The 18,046-nt window shown below is 40.9% G+C and overlaps 1 protein-coding gene across 2 annotated transcripts in view; it reads right to left on the reverse strand.

Moving 5' to 3' along the window:
- dtnbp1b (dystrobrevin binding protein 1b) overlaps window positions 1–18,001 on the reverse strand; it is a 66,243-nt gene extending 48,242 nt beyond the window's left edge. The window contains exons 1-2 of one of the 2 annotated variants that reach the window (XM_040021369.1): window positions 17,882–18,001; window positions 13,744–15,043 (exon numbers count right to left, since the gene is read on the reverse strand). In XM_040021369.1, coding sequence (XP_039877303.1) covers window positions 14,121–15,043; window positions 17,882–17,945 — 987 coding nt within the window. In that variant the 5' untranslated portion in view covers window positions 17,946–18,001 and the 3' untranslated portion in view covers window positions 13,744–14,120. Of the gene's footprint in view, window positions 1–13,743; window positions 15,044–17,881 lie in introns of those variants that run through there. The other variant, XM_040021374.1, reaches the window with a different exon arrangement.
- Window positions 18,002–18,046: the final 45 nt, after the last annotated feature.

The raw sequence follows: 18,046 nt of genomic DNA on the forward strand, positions 1-18,046 counted from the left end.
TCCCAAACACAAAGTGATTGAGTTGTGGCATATATACAGCACAGCCTGGATACATCTGCTGGGACACATATGGAATACCCATCCATCTTCTTAACCACTTATATGTGTAACAAATTGCATCAGTACTCATTAATACTCATTATTCAAAAAGGTTTTAAAGACATTTTACTGGCGTGCACAGGGCCTACACTACAGGGAATGCACTGCCGCTATCGCCCCTTTCTAATTCCTGCTCCATTTCTCCTTGATGCTCATCCAGTCATGAATATTTCTCCCCCTCTGTCACTCTCCCCCTCTGTTTCAATGCCCTAAGGCAAGGAGATGTAGAAAGCACTGAATAAGCTTTAATGTGTATCCAGACACAGCTTGTCAGCTTTGAACTGTACTTGTCTGACCATCTTTTCAATGCCTTTCCACCAGCGCTAGAGAACTCTTATCCTAAATTGATTCTGTGCACCGGAGATCTATGAAAAATGCTGTACAGAACAAAGCGTGGACTGACAGAAGAATTCAGAAGCACTAAGGGCATGTGAAAAGAGGCTAGAGAAGCAGAGAAGGGTGATATATTAAATGGGTGAGATATGACAGTGATGTCTTGTTTAGCTGCGGGGCAGAGGTTCACATCATAGGTTTTCCCATGTGTCATTGCACCTTAACCAGTCTTAAGGCGGTGTTGATGCTGATGCGTCTCCATCTTCTGAGTTTGTTGTGGAAAAGGAAGCGACGACTTGCCCTGGTGCGACTGAAAGCGCTCAGGTTTAATCGAGATATCGCCTAATGTGATCTGACAAGGTCTTTGGGCAACACACTGACCTGTTACCTGCTCAAACACTCGACCAGCAGTCTTGGCTAAATTGTTAAAAATGTAACCTTGATATTTGAACTTTTCAATCTCTATAATATTATGAATGACTACATACAGGGTGGACAGGGTGGTGTCGTTTTTATAGTCCCTGTATTTGCTTGATAAACAGTAGCAGTAATGATTCGTAACAGTTAGTGATAAACAGTATCAGGTAATAATTGATTGTTGTGTTCAGCATTCGATCATGTGTTTCTCTGGATTTCTGTTCATTGTCTAGAGAAGGGCTGGGACGACACCGCAGTAAAATACCTGCAGAATAAAAAGCACCCCTTGCTCTCTTAAGGTAAAACTGCTGACTGGTGAGCTGCATGGATTATAGAACATAATTAGTTAGATATTAAATTACTTCAGGCAGTATTGCAGCTGTTGCTTACTGAATGCCGGAGTAGAATTAAAATATTTAGTTACACCTTGCTCGTACTAGACCCACTCGTTTCTTCAAAATGTCCTTAATTCTTTGTTGTACAGAATCAACAAAGTGCTGAAAACATTCGTCTGAGATTTTGTTCCATGTTGACATGATAGCATCACACAGTAGCTGCGGATTTGTTGGCTGCTTATCCCGATCCACCACATCCTAAAGGTGCTCTGGTGGATTGAGATATGGTGACTATGGAGGCCATTGGAGTACAATGAACTCACTCTCATGTTCAAGAAACCAGTTTGAGATGATTTGAGTTTTGCGACGTGGTGTGTTATCCTGCTGGAAACACAACATTGAAGCAGATGGATACACTGTGGGAATGGACATTTGTTGGGAACAACACTCAGGTAGGCTGTGGTGTTTAAACAATGCTCAGCTGGCACTGAGGGATTTTAAGTCACCCTTACATCAGCAGGGCCTGAATCACTGACACAAAGCAGGATGGATCCATGTTTTCATGCTGACCGAAGCATCAGAATGTTACAGCAAAAGTCGAGACTCATAAGAGCAGGGAACATGTCTTTTGTTGTCCAGTTTTGGTTAACCCATGAGAATTTTAGCCTCAGTTTCCTGTTCTTGGCTAACAGGAGCGGCACCCGTAGCCCATCTGCTTCAATGTTCAGGTATGTTGTATGTCCAAAGATGCTCTTGTCCATACCTTGGTAGTAATGAGTGGTTACTTGAGTTACTTAGTTAAGCGACTGTTGCCTTCCTACCGGCTTCTCTTCACCAGAGGATTGCTGCTCACCGGATATTTTGTCTTTTTTGGACTACTCTCTATAAAACCCGGAAATGGTTGTTTGTGAAAATCCCAGCAAACTAGCCCATCTGGCACAAACCTCCACGTTCAAATTCTCTTAAATCCCCTTATTTCTCCATTCTGGTGCTCGATTTGAACTTCACAAGCTCGTCTTGACCATGTCAACAGGGCAGCAACTCAGTGCATTTAGGCACGTGATTGATATTTGCATTAACAAGCAGTTAAACATTTATACCTAGCAAAGATATCTGTGAGTCTACATGATAATTACAGTAAATTACATACCCTATGTTTCTTAATTGCTGTAATGAGTCCCAGGTCTTATGCAAATTTTAAAGGAGCTGGAATGGAGATGCATGTAAACCAATTACTCATTAACATGACTTTTAGCAAGCTCTAACACTTAGCAGTGACTTTGTCTTCACCCTAGATGTTGTTACTCAATACGGTGAGGACATGAAAGTTACCAGTGTTTCACTGATAGCGTGTTATCTGTCCAAGTTAAGTGCACATGAACTATAAGTGCGTGCTGGACTGTCTATCAGTTTCCAAGCACACTGGCTATATGAGCCACCGTTTTGTACTGTTACATTTGAACAAAAACACGAGATATGGACGAGCACATTGGAGCAGGTACAGCACAGGAAAAAATGAGCTGTCACACAGGCGTGACAACACTGTGGGGTAAGCAATTAACAAGGAAAATGATTAGTGTGATTGAAGCAGGAGAGAGGCAGAGGGAACGGGCACGTCAGAGATAAGAGGAGGAATACTTCTGACAATGACTTTGTGACACAGACTTTGCATGCACTGATTTCCCCCAGAGCCTTCGGGCCTACACCATAGCTGCCTTCAGAGATAAACCACTGCACTATCACATAGAGATTCACTTTCTTATAAGTTCTGTATAATATTTTTTTGACGTCAGCATTCCTAATGCGAGCCTTACCTCACGTACTCATTTCAATAAATCTTTGTAGTTCACAGAGTTCATCCTTACCATCTGTAATACTAATTTTATGCTTTCGAAAAGTTGCAGCCAAGACTGTACAAAAGTAAGTATGGAAAAAACATGCAATATGGATTGATTTAGTTCCCACCCGTATTTCTCAGCCTTGCACTATGCTGAGAAGATGACAGTATCCAAGCTGGTATGGTGACAGCCCATTTATTCTGGGTGCACATAGCTATTTTTCAGATAGTGAATGTACAGAACATTTTCCATATATGCCACGGTGAGGGAAGGGAACATATCCTAATACACTGTATCAGCAAGAAAGTGATTGTGCTGAATGTGTGTGTGTGTGTAACCTAATGCTACTAAGAGGAGTGATGTAACTAAAAATGGGAGATATCAAGTTTACATATTTGGACACATTATTAATTTCAAATTAAGCGATCATGATCATAAATAAATTTGGGATGTTAGGCTTTGATTTAGTGATAATTTTTTTTTTTTTAATTGTCACTGATTATCACTTCATCACCATTTTTTGTCTTTTTTTTTGGCGATAAGACTTATAAGACTCACCAACTTAAAATAATTTTTGCTAAAAGGTCAGTGAGACCTTCTGATGTGTTCATATCCGCCCATGATCCTGATGCACCAATAAATATTAGAAGATGTGAGTGTGGTATTCAGTATCTGCCACTGAAGCGTTTCATCCACTCAGTCCACACAGACTTTGACCTTCATTCCACACCTCAGTCCTCAGGACCTGATGTGTTTTGGCAGCTCTTAAGGGGCTTTTTGACAAACTGTATAAAGCATGCTGACTGATATCAGAAGGTTAACACTGAAGAAATTTATATTAAAAGTTATTGTCAAGGTCCCTCTGTCCTCCTGGGTGGCCCTGCCGCCCTTGCTCTCTCTCTGGCTCGTTGTTTATCTGTCTCTGATGTGGTTCGTTGGCGCATCCTGTCTTCGCCTTTATCAGACACACCTGACAGCAGATCTTCAATTGGCTCACCTGTGATTAATCACTCAGGTTTCTCCACGTGTTCTTAAGGCTGTGGAAATCCTTCAGTCGTGCCAGTTTGTTGCATGATCTCTGGTGATGTATCATCAGGCCACCATTTGTCCATTGTGCACAATTCTGTGACTGAAGCTGCTGTCCCTCCTCCTACAGCACATCTCGTTCTGCAGACTAAACTTTGGGTCATCTCTGAAGATCTGCCTGCCCAGTCACTGGAACATCCCTAGCTACAAGTTTTCCTGTGTGTTCTTTGAATTATAAACTTGTGAAATTATCTTCCAGTATCCAGCGCTTAGTTCTCGTTCTCTGCTGCCTGTGACAGTTATTAAGTGTATTTCTGTTCAGCCAGTGAAGCTGAGTTAGAGGAACACAAAAGCCAAAAAAGCTTTAAAAAAAAAAAAAAAAAAAGAGGCTGCTGAAATTTTGAATCCTTTTCCACACACACATCTTCAACAAAGCAGTAGACAACGAATGAAGTAGCTCTTTTCAAATAGAAAAATAGACTGACAGTTCTGCTTATTCTGTCTGCTGCAGGTTTTTTTTCTATATAATGTTCTCTGGGGCTTCTTCACAAAAGGCCTCCAAGCACCAGGACATGTGGATAAACTGAACTGAATTATGGTGTAGCCTAACAGAAAAGACAAAAAAATGTTTTCAGAACTTTATGTCACAGTGAAGTTGACCTTTCACCTTTTGTCATTAATTCATCATTTTAGATACTTTGAGAACCTTTGGAATCGGTTGCTTTATAATTCTCAAGTCGTGTCCAAAAATAGTGTTTTGTAACATCAGTGAGAGCTCGACTTTTAACGACCTAAATCTAACCAGGTCATCCTCGAGTCCAAGTAAACATCTGCATCAAATGTGAAGAAATCCTTCCCACCGTACGCAGCTACAAACCAGCTTTCCTGGTCCTGTCTCTGCCTGCGTTTGCCACGTTCTTGAAGATGACAACCCGTGAAATGAGACAGATCAAGTCTGCCAGGTTATTTGGTCCCATCTGGTCTCTCTCCTCTTTTCACTTGAGGACATCCACATGTTCCATCACTGCAGCCCTGCTGTGCCATTTGATCCATGATGAGAAAGAACGCACATTACACTGAGTCTGACAAAAAATAATATCCACTCACTCCTGCACAATTTCTACCTGATAGCCATGTTTCTTCTTACATAAATAGGTAAGAAAATGTGTTTTAATACTAGTAGACAATAATTATTGCATAAAGTGGTGCTAAGAAGAAATTCTGATGCATATTTGAGTAAGAATTTGTTCTATGTGGATCCATGCTTATATTTATACTAAATATAAGGATACATGGATCCAATAAATTACAACATTTCATTAAAGGTACGGTTTGTGTGACGGTAAGACAGTGTAGTGAGCTCAACATGGCTGACACAACTTACTTTACTATTGCAGCAATTTTTCACTTGATTAAATCCGGCTGTGCAACGTTCCTGTGCTATTCTGTCTAAGTCAATTAAATCCAACATGAAAACAAGGTACTTATGAATTATACAAACTTCTTTAATAATGAGAATAACAGCACTTTAACATCATCTTTGGCAGCACAGTGGTGTGGTGATTGGAAATGCCGCTTCACAGCAAGAGGCGTTCAAATCCACCGGCCGCCGTAAGCTTTTCAACGTGCATATTTTACCCCTGCCTGTATGGGCTCCCTTCAGGTACTCAAACTACCTCCCACAGCCCAAACACATGCATGCATGTTGGGTTAACTGATGATAATGGCTGGCTGTAGTTGTCCATGTGAATAGATATCTGTCTCTCTGTGTTGGCCCAAAGTGTATCCAGCTTCTCACCTGACTGCTGGGACAGGCTCCAGCCTGAGTTTAATGGATAGCGCTGATAGAAGGTACAGTATACAGTAAAATACACATTTAAAGGTTCACTAATCCTTGGCAAAATACAGTGTATCTCTTTTAATATGTGAAATATTGCAATGCAACCATGCATGATTTTTTTTAACCAGTGGAAACCTGAAAAAGAAACTAAAGATATCCCTCAATGTAACTTCTGTTGAGCTACAAACCAGAATCAGTTAACATATCACTTAAACAACAAAAAGGAAAACATTTCCTGAGGTGATGTTCTGACCTTTGAAATAAATAGATCATTTGTTTAGCTCTTCTGTGGCACTATAACTGTTAAGAATACTATGAGTTTTTCCCATTAATAGCCAAAGAGTCATGAAATATTCCATTAGTATACTCAATATATTTACATATGCAGCTTGCCATGAAGTGGGAGATACTTTTGCTTAAACATAGACTACAACCAGTAAGTGAGCTAATTCAGTTTAAACAGCCTAGCTTGAAAGAGTCAGTGAAAAAGAGCTTAGCTCCAGTCATGTGAAAACAGAGTTTCATCTTTAGCAGTAATACCTCGAAGCAATTGTTTTCTGTGTGACTTTATCAGTCTCTCACATGGTTGTGGAGGAAACCTGCCCCAATCTTCTTCATGGTGTTGCTTCAGATCATTGAGATTTGCAGGCATTCATTTATGCACAGCTTTCTTCAGGTCCTGCCGCAAGCATTTGATTTTGATTGGGCCACGGCATCAGCGTGATTCTTTTCTTTTTCGCCATTTTGTTGTAGATTTGCTGCTGTGCTTATGATCCTTTTGCCCAAGTATACAGAGAAGCTTAGAAGGGTGTGCTACAAAGAAAGATTAATAGGTTAGTGAACTATGTCAAGTTTAAATTCACCGTTTTCTGTGTCACAAAAATTGCTTCTTTTATTTCTTGTATAAATCACTGTGGTAACAAGTGCTGAATACATATCCTTGTCAACAGTAGGTTATGTTTTTATACCGCAGAGATACTGATTCACTGCTGTAGGAATACGTTTTATAAATGTAACCTTTTCAGCCCTACCTTACTAAACCCATCAAATGAAGCCCCACTGTAAAGTTAAAGAAGTGCATACTGTGTGTTGCATTATTACTGGAATTTGCATGTATTTAGTTGCAGAAATTTATAAATGTTTTATACTTGGTTCTAATCTTTTAAGTCTTTTTTCTCTGTGCTGAACTTCCTTCCTAGTACACCCTTCAGGTCCTGTGGCTGCAAAACAAGCCAAATTCCCCCCTTTCCCCATTACTGTGCCTACAGCTGGTATGAGTATGTGTTTGTGCTGATATGTTGTGTTTGGTTGTCTCCAAACGTGACACTGTACATTTTGTTCCAACATCTTCACTTTGGTCTCATCTGTCCAAATCGAATTGTTCCAGAAGTCTGGTGGTTTCTTCAGATGGAGCTTTGCAAACCTAAACTTTGCTGCCACGTTCTTTGTAGAGAGAAGAGGCTTCCTCCTGGCCATCTTGCTTCCAAACAAGAACAAGTTCAGTCTTTTTCTAATTGCACTGTCATGGACTTTAACATTATAAGCCTCAGTTAGCACATTAAGAGTCTGAAATGTAGACTGTGAACCTGCAGGCACGTCCACCACCTGGAAGACTCATTGCGTTAACACACATCTGAACGCTCCAGACTTGAAAACTACAAAAATGTCTGCTCTTTGAGAGGCGCTCACACTTAGAAAAATTACAATTAGGTAATTGCTTAGATTGTAGGGTAAAGCCACAGCATGAACTTATAGGATTATTCTACGCAGTATACCAGCGGTCCCCAACCCCCGGGCCTCGGACCGGTACCGGTCCGTGAGTCGTTTGGTACCGGGCCGCGAGAGTTGAGGCTCAGGTGTGAAATGTATGGTTTTCAGGGTTTTTTATCGGTTTTCAGCGTTATTTTGTTATCGTTTTTATCGTTTACTCGGTTTTTCTGGGTCTTTTCACGTGTGTTATGAATAAATTTTCTTTTTTTCGGTACCGGTACTAGTTTTATTTTGTTGTATTTATCCGCGACACCTTAAAGGCCGGTCCGTGAAAATATTGTCGGGCATAAACCGGTCCGTGGCGCAAAAAAGGTTGGAGACCGCTGCAGTAGACAATACAGTTTCATAAAAATATCATTATATGTAGTATGTTGTTCCCATAACCCACCTGTGTATACTTGAGAGAGAAATAGCCACTGATTGATGTAGAGCTTGGGTCACACCTTTTCTGATGGAAAATGTCAATTCAATAAAACATATTTGCATTTAAATAGCATGTTTCGTTGCTTTTGCAGAGAGTAACTGGATGATAAGATGATATAACTAAAAAAAAAAAAAAAAAAAAAAAAAGTAAAAAGGTTATGGAAATTAAAGCGTAAAAGCAAGCAATCATAAAAGCAGTCAAAACACCACCACTCAGAGTGCTATACGAGTTCTGATGCAGAAATGATAAAGAGTCTTATATCAGAAGGGTAATTTCTTACTACACAGCAAACCTAGCTGCTTCAGGCTTAATCTTAACCCAGAAAATCGAGTGAGGAAGAGTGATATTAATGGGAATTATTCGCAGAAATCCGTCACGCCCATCCCACTCTCAGCAGGAATGTCCAGTACTGCTTTGAGGCACAAAATCCTCAGCTTAAGTTTTCCTTTCCTGACAACTTGAGGGTTAAAGTTCTGGTGATTACTGCAGCCGGCTAAAATTAACCGCTCAGCTATGTGAAAAGCAGCAGAATACCCACTTCACCACCAACAGTGCCTGTGTGCAGTCTCCTCTGCTAGAATAGTGTCGTAGGAGAGAATATGTATGTGTGCCGGTGACAGCAGGAGGCATTACTGAGGAGTCTCTTGACTTGATAGTGATCTATCACATAATCAACCAGCCTGATGCTGCAGCAAAATGGCAAATACACACACACGCACACACACGCCTCAGCACGCAGCAGACTATGAACCCACAAGGACAAACACTTCGCATAAGAATCCCAAACAGCAACAGCCAAGGATGTCACCAGAGTACTTCAGGCCATCTGCAAAGCTCGTTGGTGAAAGCGTGCAGGTGTGTGTATGTGCATGTGTGCTTGTGTCCATGGCTGACTCATCTCTGCTACCACCACAAATGTCCTGCTGGAATCATCCATCACTCTCCTTTGTCCTCCACAGACCCACCACACATGTAAACACACACAACATCAATTCATCATCCCAAAACACGTGCTCATTTCACCAAGTTTTTCATGCCCCTCTACGACACTTTTGGTATTACTGCACGTCAGTAAGCTAGGGCATGTTTTTAAATGCATGAATAAGGTCTGGCTGTCTAGAATTAACATTGCAGATTATAAACAGGTCAGTCGGAAAAGTTGCAATTTTAATTTCATGTAATCTTTTACATTACACCAGTGCCCAACTGTTTTGTATTGTATTGCTCATAAGAGGTTTCACATTAGATGTTGGCCCAGCAAAGACCTTGAACAGCATGAGCTGCTCGTTGCTTACTGTTCTCAATAATATAGTTAGAAAATGCCATAAAACATAACGAGCTTGTGGACTTTGTGGCAAATGAAAACTGTTGTGGAAAAAAATTTGTCGCATATCTGTTGTTTTTGTTTCCTCTCTGGCCTCACTTGAGGATTTGTGATAAAATCTCGTCATACGTTCTCTGATCTCCAGTTCAGAAACAATATTAGCTGAAAACAGAGTTTTCATGACATCTGTTAGTTAGTATTTTACTAGTATAAATACTGAAATGGAAAATCCATGAAGAAGCAAGTTCACTTTTGAGTCTGACTGACAGATCCTTTGTACAACTCATGTATGTGTACGTGCGCAAATAATAAGATACATCTATAATACATAAGAGGCAGCACAGTGTGCCAGAATGAAGAGAATTAACCTCGCTTTACCTTAGTTAAAAATTTATACAAAGGTGCAAATGGGGAATTATCTGCCGACTCTGTACCTGACAGAATCTATACAAATTAACCTGCAGAATACACCCACTCATGGGACAGCAGGCATATATAGTACGCAAGAGAAGACTTATATATGCATGAACATACTCTTTTCCTGTGATTCAAAACAATCCATATTCTCTCGAGATGCACGAGTTAACTTTTCTATTCCTCCCTCTCTTCCATGTTTTCTGCACAGTGTGAAAAAATTGAGATGTAGAAATGAACCTAATAATGACCATTTGACGGGGGTAAGGCAACTTTGCACATCTGTTAACAAAAACAGTAACTCTTGACATTACCACTAGCAGTCTTACTCCTATTTTATTTCTGCTGAGCGATAATAACTGCCACCATCATGCCTTCACTCCATCTGACTTGCATGGCTGGTTGGAAACCAGAGCAGACCTTAAAAGCAATACCAAGATGTTAAGAGGCAGGAAATTCAACTTGCGGCCTCATGCTGTGAGGTGACAGCGCCGGCTGCTGAGTCACAACCAAGTCTCCTAAAGTACTCTTGGGTGGGGGTTGCCTCTGGGGGCGTAAGTCATCTTTATTCACTTTACAGTTCTACAGAAGTTGGAATTTCACCAAGAGTCCCAGACAAGTATTCAAAGTTTGGAAGAAAGTTTAGTTTTCACATTGATGTGCTTTTTCCAGTTAAGATTTTGCTAATCTAATGATCTACAACAGTCTTAGGTCTGGCAAAGCAGCAGCGGTATCACATTTGAGAGTATGGTATAATGGGTTCTCTAAAATGCTTTAAATCTAATAGAATATAACTAAAAGGCTCAGGAGATGAAGCAATTGCTGTCTGGCTGGCCTCCTAGGACCTCAAAATTCCATGAAGTCACATTTGTCCTTTGGCCACTGGAACATGTGTCCTCTGCTAGGATTTGCAGTCTATCACCATGTTATGCAACTATCTCTGGGGACTGTTCCTTCAAGCACAGTTTACAAACACACTTGTCCATTGTCGTCAGAAAATGGACCGGGGCACTCTGTGTTCTGCATTTCGTCTCTTCTCAACAGAAGATGAGAAAATCTTCTCTTTTTCAGTCGCACTCTGTCATTACAACCTCGAACGCCTCCTGCCAGAAGATGTCAGGTGGCTGATTGTTCCTGGAATAGCCAGCCAAAGAGATAAAGTGTCCTGTCGAGCAATAGCTGGTGAATTATGGCATAAGAAAACAGCACGGTCTGCTTACTGACAGATATGTCTAACTGTAAACCAACCACGTCTTAAAAGGTAATATCACTGATTTGAAGTGTTTGAGCATTACTTGTACTTGTTTCATTCTTTAGTGTCATTTACTTTATTGTAAAAAGAAACCATCCAGACATGTTGTTTGACTGTGAATGACGTCATATGAATATAACAACTGATGTGATTATTTCAACTTGTTGGATTTGAAGGGAATCCAGAGTATGGATCATGTTTTCTTGCTAAATGTTTAAAAATACAAATGGCTTTCTCCACAGTGGCAAAAAGCACTTAAATTTAATAATGCACTGGAAAAGAGGCACTCTGTACAGCTAATTACTTAGAAACACTGACTGTGGGAAAACAAAACTACGAAAAACACACTCACACACACACAAATAGGGTATAGCTACTTATAAATCCTCAATTTGGTTTTACTGTGTTATTAAACTGTGCCATTTTCAGCAGTACATGTATCATTTGCCTAATGAGCAGTCATGATGGGCTGTCACTTGTTTGGCTTCATTTTTTTTTCCTTTGTGTTTAACATAATTGCACACTGTGCTAAAACATTTCAGCAATTTGCATATATCTAAGTCTGGCTAACGCCTACATAAATGCATCTTTCGACATCTGTACACCACACACATGTGGCTCTGAGCAGCAAAGAAAAGTCACACACTAAGCAGAACATATACTACCAGTCAAAAGTGTGGAGACACCTTCTCATTTAATGGTTTTTCTTTATTTTAATGACTACCTTCATTCAAGATTCTCACAGAAGGCATCAAGAACTATGAAAGAATACATAAGGAACTATGTAGTAGTCAAAAAGTGTGAAATAACTCAAAACATTTATGTTTTAGCTTCTTTAAAATAGCCACCCTTTGCTTTGATGACTGCTTTGCACACTCTTGGCATTCTCTCGATGAGCTTCATGAGGTCGTCACCTGAAATGGTTTTCCAACAGTCAGTCCGACAGGAGTTCCCAGAGATGCTGAGCACTTGTTGGCCCTTGCCTTCACTCTGCAGTCCATCTCATCCCAAACCATCTTGACTGGACTCTTCAGACCAAAGCACAGATTTCCACTGGTCTAATGCCCATTCCTTGGGTTTCTTGGACCAAACAAATCTCTTCTGCTTGCTGCTTTTCCTCAGTAGTGGTTTCTTAGCAGCTATTTGACCATAAAGGTCTGATTCGCACAGTCTCCTCTGAACAGCTGATGTAGAGATGTGTCTGCTACCTGGAGCTCTGTGTGTCATTTATCTGGGCTCTAATCTGAGGTGCTGTTAACTTGCGATATCTGCAGCTGGTGGCTGGGATGAATTTACCCTCAGCAGCAGAGGTGACGCTTGGTCTTAATTTCCTGGGGCGGTAACCAGTTTCATCGTAGTGCTTGATTGTTTTTGCGACTGCACTTAGGGACACATTCAAAGTTTCAGCAATTTTCCAGACTGACTGACCTTCAGTTCTTAAAGTAATGATGAACTGAGTATGAATTCTTGCATTTGTCAAATAGGGCTGTCAGCTGTGGACCAACCTGACTTCTGCACAACACAACTGATGGTCCCAACAAGAAATTCCACAAATGAACCCTGACAAGGCACGCCTGTGAAGTGAAAACCATTTTAGGGGACGGCATTGTGAAGCCCATTGAGAGAAGACCAAGGGTTTTGCAGTGTTGTCAACAAAGCAAAGGGTGGCTACTTTCAGGAATCTAAAATATAAGACAAATTTAGAGTTATTTATCTTTTTTTTTTCTTTGCTACATAATTCATATGTTTGATGCCTGCAGTTTGTATCTACAATGTAGAAAGTATTAAAAATATAGAGACAAACCATTAAATGATAAGGTGTATCCAAACTGCTGACTGGTAGTGTATGTAACACACCCACATCACAAGTCATAGTGTTTCAAGTCCCTGGTACAAGATACTAAGAATACACTCACTGGTCAACATGTGAGGTACACCTGTCATACTGCTTGTGAACTCAGATATCAAATGACCCAATCACACGGCAGTGACTCAGTGCATTTAGCCATCTAGACACCATCAAGATGACCTCGTGAAGTTCAAACCGAGCATGAAAATGGGGACGAACGGTGACCGGGCTTGTCTGAGTATTTCAGAAACTGTTGATCTACAAGGATTTTCCCATAGAGCCAGAGAATGGGAATCAGCAGTGATGAACATGTCAGAGGTTGGAAGAGAATAGCCTGATTGATTTGATCTGATAGGAAAACAACCGTAACTCAAACAACCACATCATATACGTGTCCAGCCAAAGAGTCTGCAGCAACTGTGTGATTCTGTCATGTTGATATGAACCAAAATCTCTGAGGAATGTTTCCAGCACCTTGTTGTGCCATGAAGAGTTAAGGCAGCTCTAAAGGCAAAGGGGTGTCCAACCCAGCACTAGCACTAGCTTGGATTCACCCAGTATTCCTCCCTAATGTGATGTTTGTAACTGGTAGTACAATACAGTACAAACCACAACAAATCTAAGTGGGGTTACTATAACCTGCAGGCACAGAATGTCCATTAAAATTGGTTTTGGGTTTACATTGTAGTAGTTTTACACAATAATTTCACTTTTTTCATCTAAACTTTTCATTTATTCTATGCATTTATTTTCAAATTTCAGCATGGTATGACCGTCTGTGGTTTTACTATTCTCTCACTACTCATAAAAACAAACTCCAGGTTGCAAAAAAGGCTTTTATTCATAAACACATGATATATTGGATTAAATCTCCCTTTCCTCCCACACATGGAACCAGCCATGTGTATAATATTTTCTCAGACACCCAGAAAGGCAAAAAAAATAAACACTGTGCAGTGCTGCGTTTCTGAAAATAGCATTTCTAATTAGTTAGCCACAGTGACTGCATTTGAATCAGTACAGTTTATATCAGCAGGCGGTGGTTTACACAGTCTTCATGCAAAAACAATCTCACTGATTATTCACCGAAATCTGGGCCATTTCTAATCAGCAGTCAGACTAACTAAGATTTGAATATAATTAACCTACATGGTGCATGGTATGAAGTCCACCACATCAAAGACAACCAAACCTCTAATTTAGGAGGTCAATCTATTAGCTGTTAGGCTTCGAGAGAGCCATACTCCCTCTGCCAGTTCCTTAGTTCTCTCTGACAACTTCCATTCTGCCCGGTAGCGTAAATCATCCCTCTCTTCTCCTGAATCAACAAGCTCAATCCTCAGGAACGTTTCTTTCTCCAACATCATCGAAGCCAGCACAGAGTCTGCAGCTTGTCTGCTTCTTGGTAATCTGGGAGAGGACCGAGACACCCCTCGACGAGTGGGCGGGCCACTTTTAACCCCTCTGCTTCTGACGTCGTCTTCCTTTTGCTTCACCGAAGACACATCTCTGCCATCTGAGGTAGATGTACTAGAAGAACTCTCATTGGTTGATTCTGAGGTGACAGATGACTGCGTGTCCTCCAATTGGTCAAGATCCACTTGGTAGGCTAATTTCTTATTACTTTGTCTGCTGATGGAGAGACAAGGGGGCCACCGGAGGGAGAGACATTTTGTCACCGCCAGCCATAATTCTTGAGGCCTGAATAAACCTGACCTTGGCTGATCGGTGTCACAAAAACTGTTTCTTTCCTCCATTTCTGCATGTTCTCCTTCAGAATCTGACTCCACCACCTCTCTGACGGAAACTCTGTTAGAGTTCTTTGGTGACGGTTCTTCTTCTTCACCTTCATTTTTTGACGCTACCTCCTGATCCTCCCCAAAGCTGAAAGAACTGCTGAACCTCTGGCTCCTCTTCATTGCTCTTTCTGCCTCCACATCAGACTCCGACGATGAATCTCCCTCTGACGAGCGTCCACGCGGTGACGACCGATCCTTTGAGTCTTTCGACCATGGCCGATGATTCTCTTCAGACTCAGAGGAGCTGCTGGCCCTCTGGCATCTCCTCATACTTTGGTAAACAATTCCTCTCCTCCAGCTGCCCAGTACTACTCTTCCTTTGGCTTAACAGCGACAGATTGACAGAAAAAGAAGCGAAGTAGTAACAGCTATCACAACAACAGCAGCCGCAGCAGCTCTGCTAGCATGGCACATTCTGACATAATATCTGCTTCAACAGGCACAGCTATGCCAGTGGAGCTGGGCAGTGATGACGTTGTGATGTCATGTGCCCACATGCACACATACACACACTCTTGCACAAATCCCCTGCGTGGCTCTGTGTTCATGCTTCAGTCGAGTGAGATGTGACTTGCCTCAAAGGGAAGTGATGTCACATTGCATGATGTCATACCTAGCCTCAAACCAGGAGTCTACAAATGGTCTGTGTTTGTGCAAGAGCGCAGATGGTACAAGAAAAAAAAAAATAGATGCCCTACCCTTGAAATTGACCTAGATGTGCAACATGGTAGTCGTGATAACGATTTTCCTTTCTATGCTTTATTCTTTGTGCTACAGTTGCGATGATATGCATCGAAAATAGTTTGTCTATTTTTGTCACAGGCTACCAAAATATACATTAAGTATTTTATGTTTTATTTACCCAATTAATTAAAGTGAAAAATAAAAGAATCATTAAAATCACGATGAGTTGCTCCAGATGTTTTTGTGTTTGCCATAAATATTGGTTCATTTGTCCAATTGTGTTTGAGTGCATGTGTTTACTTTATTTTGGGGTGCTGTAGGACAAAGAGAGAATTTTTGAAAGCTTAAACCAATAACAGCAACAGCAGCTGTGCTCCTGTTGGAGCTCTTTGTGTTGTAGTAGTAGAGTACGTGTTTGTACGTGTGTGTTTGTGGTCTTATGAGGGCAGTCTGCTCAGTGAGTCCCAGACTAACAGCGAATGTTAGGTCACTGGCTATATGCTTGCTTTTCCATTTATGGTCCTGGTGGCTGCTCAGACGTCACGTCTCTCTGCTCATTCACTGCACACTTTCTTGCATCACCTCGGGGCAAAAGGACATTGCCTACTCCAAGCTGGCTGACATTCTCACACACAGAAAGACACACATACATGTTACATCAGATAAAATCTGTTGAGTCGACGTTTGAATATAGGCACCGATGTGTCGTTGAAGGGAAGAGAAATTGATAATGCCCGAAATGAGAATAATAACATTTCTCATACTGGTTTTATCTGATGTGATCAACAATAAAAACCTAGTAGTTCTAGTCTGGACTACAGTGATTCATTATTATTGGATCGCTCTAAAAGCTTCCTGAAAAGTCTTCAGTTGATCCACAATCCTGCAGCTAGAGTACTGACAGGGATTAGGAAAAACAGCATATATTTATTCCATATTCGCTTCTTTTGATAAATCCCTGTTAAATTTAAAATTCAATTTAATATCTTTCTCCCAAAATCTTGAATAATCAGGCCATGTCATATCTTAAAGACCTCTTAGTACCTATCCTAACAGAGCACTTTGTTATCAGACTGCTGGATTACTTGTGTTTCCTAGGGTATTTAAAAGTAGAATGGGACCCAGAGTTCAGCGTTCAGGCCCCTCTTCTGTGGAACCATCTCCCAGTTTGGATTTCGGAAAGAAACACACCCTCTATTTTTAAGATTAAACTTTTAAAAAACTTTATTTTTTGATAAAGTTTATAGTCAGGGCTGAATCAGGTGACCCATGAATCCTGAGGTTTCTCCTTGTTAAAAGGGAGTTTTTCCTTCCCACTGTCACAGAGTGCTGCGTGGTTGTTGGGGTTTTCTTTCTAATTTTGTAGCGTCTTTCCGTACACTCTAAAGCACCTGAAGGCAACTGTTGTTTAGTAAACTGAAATATGAATACAACTAAATTTAAGTGAATTCAATATGACATAAACATCACATTCTACAGATTCCACGTCAATCACTTTTTTAAAAGATAAACATGACGTGACCAATTGTAGCCACCTTTAACATGATAAACTCGCCTGTTTACTCTGTTTGTGTTTATGGAGCCCTGATAAAAAGTTATGGTGTTACCCGGATTGGCAAAATCTATCCGGAACCCAAGTTTGGGTGAAATCACTTTACTCGTCTCACAAGGATTTTCACGGCATAAATAAATGAAACCTGGATCCTCAGGTAAGATTTAAATGTGATAAATCGGAAGCTAGCACAGACAAAAACACGGCTGCCAGGAAATTACTTCATTTGAAGAAAAGTGTCAGTGCTTTTTGGCATTCAAAAAGTGATCCAAATAAAAGGGCCACAGAACACATTATACATCTTTAAATGTGCAGTATGTAAAGCTGAATCTTATTTTCACATCCCTTCCAAGTAAGTGCTTTAATACAATATCTAGATGATGAAGTGAGTGTTTTTAGGACTCGGCGAGGCAGTAATGCAGTGGCTGGGGAGTAGAAAAATATAGAGAAGCACACTGCATCTACTCTAAAATGTCCGCTGGCAGACAAACTCAGAGCTTGGCTGAATACTATGCCTCCATAGTTTAAGTGTGGCTGCAGCTTTCTGCAGTGTCTTATCTGGCATCACTGCAGACTGATGCTGAATAATATATCATGAAATAGCAAGATGTGAAGAAATGATGAGGTAGAGCAGGCTGAATTATTAAGTCTCTCTTAGTCGTTTTATCTTGACCTTTTCCCCCACCTTGACACACTATAATCAAACAGTTTCACGTTCTCCGACACTCAAACGGAGCAGCGTTATGGAAAAGTTGAAGTTGCTAATGTATATATTAAAAAAAAAAATCACAAAAAGCTTTGGATGGAAAACAGCAAGCCAGCGAAGCTGAATGCGCTCCAGTTATGGGAGTTATTTCTGGACTGCTTCCACATACATTATTCACACGAAACGAAGGGTAGACGGCACACAAGCCATTAAACTCACCCCGAGATCCGCGCGAGCTCGCTGAAACATCACAGCCACGAGGACAAGGTGAGTTCAGGTGCATGCAACAGGCGAGCCAAGTGAGGGCGCAGTGGACTCCTCACAGTTCAAGGCACGAGAGGCGAGCTCGAGCGGCGTGCGGATGATACGCCACTTCTCATTGGC

This window comes from Simochromis diagramma, unplaced genomic scaffold (assembly GCF_900408965.1).
Source record: "Simochromis diagramma unplaced genomic scaffold, fSimDia1.1 OVJJ01000753.1, whole genome shotgun sequence".
Lineage (NCBI taxonomy): Eukaryota > Metazoa > Chordata > Actinopteri > Cichliformes > Cichlidae > Simochromis > Simochromis diagramma.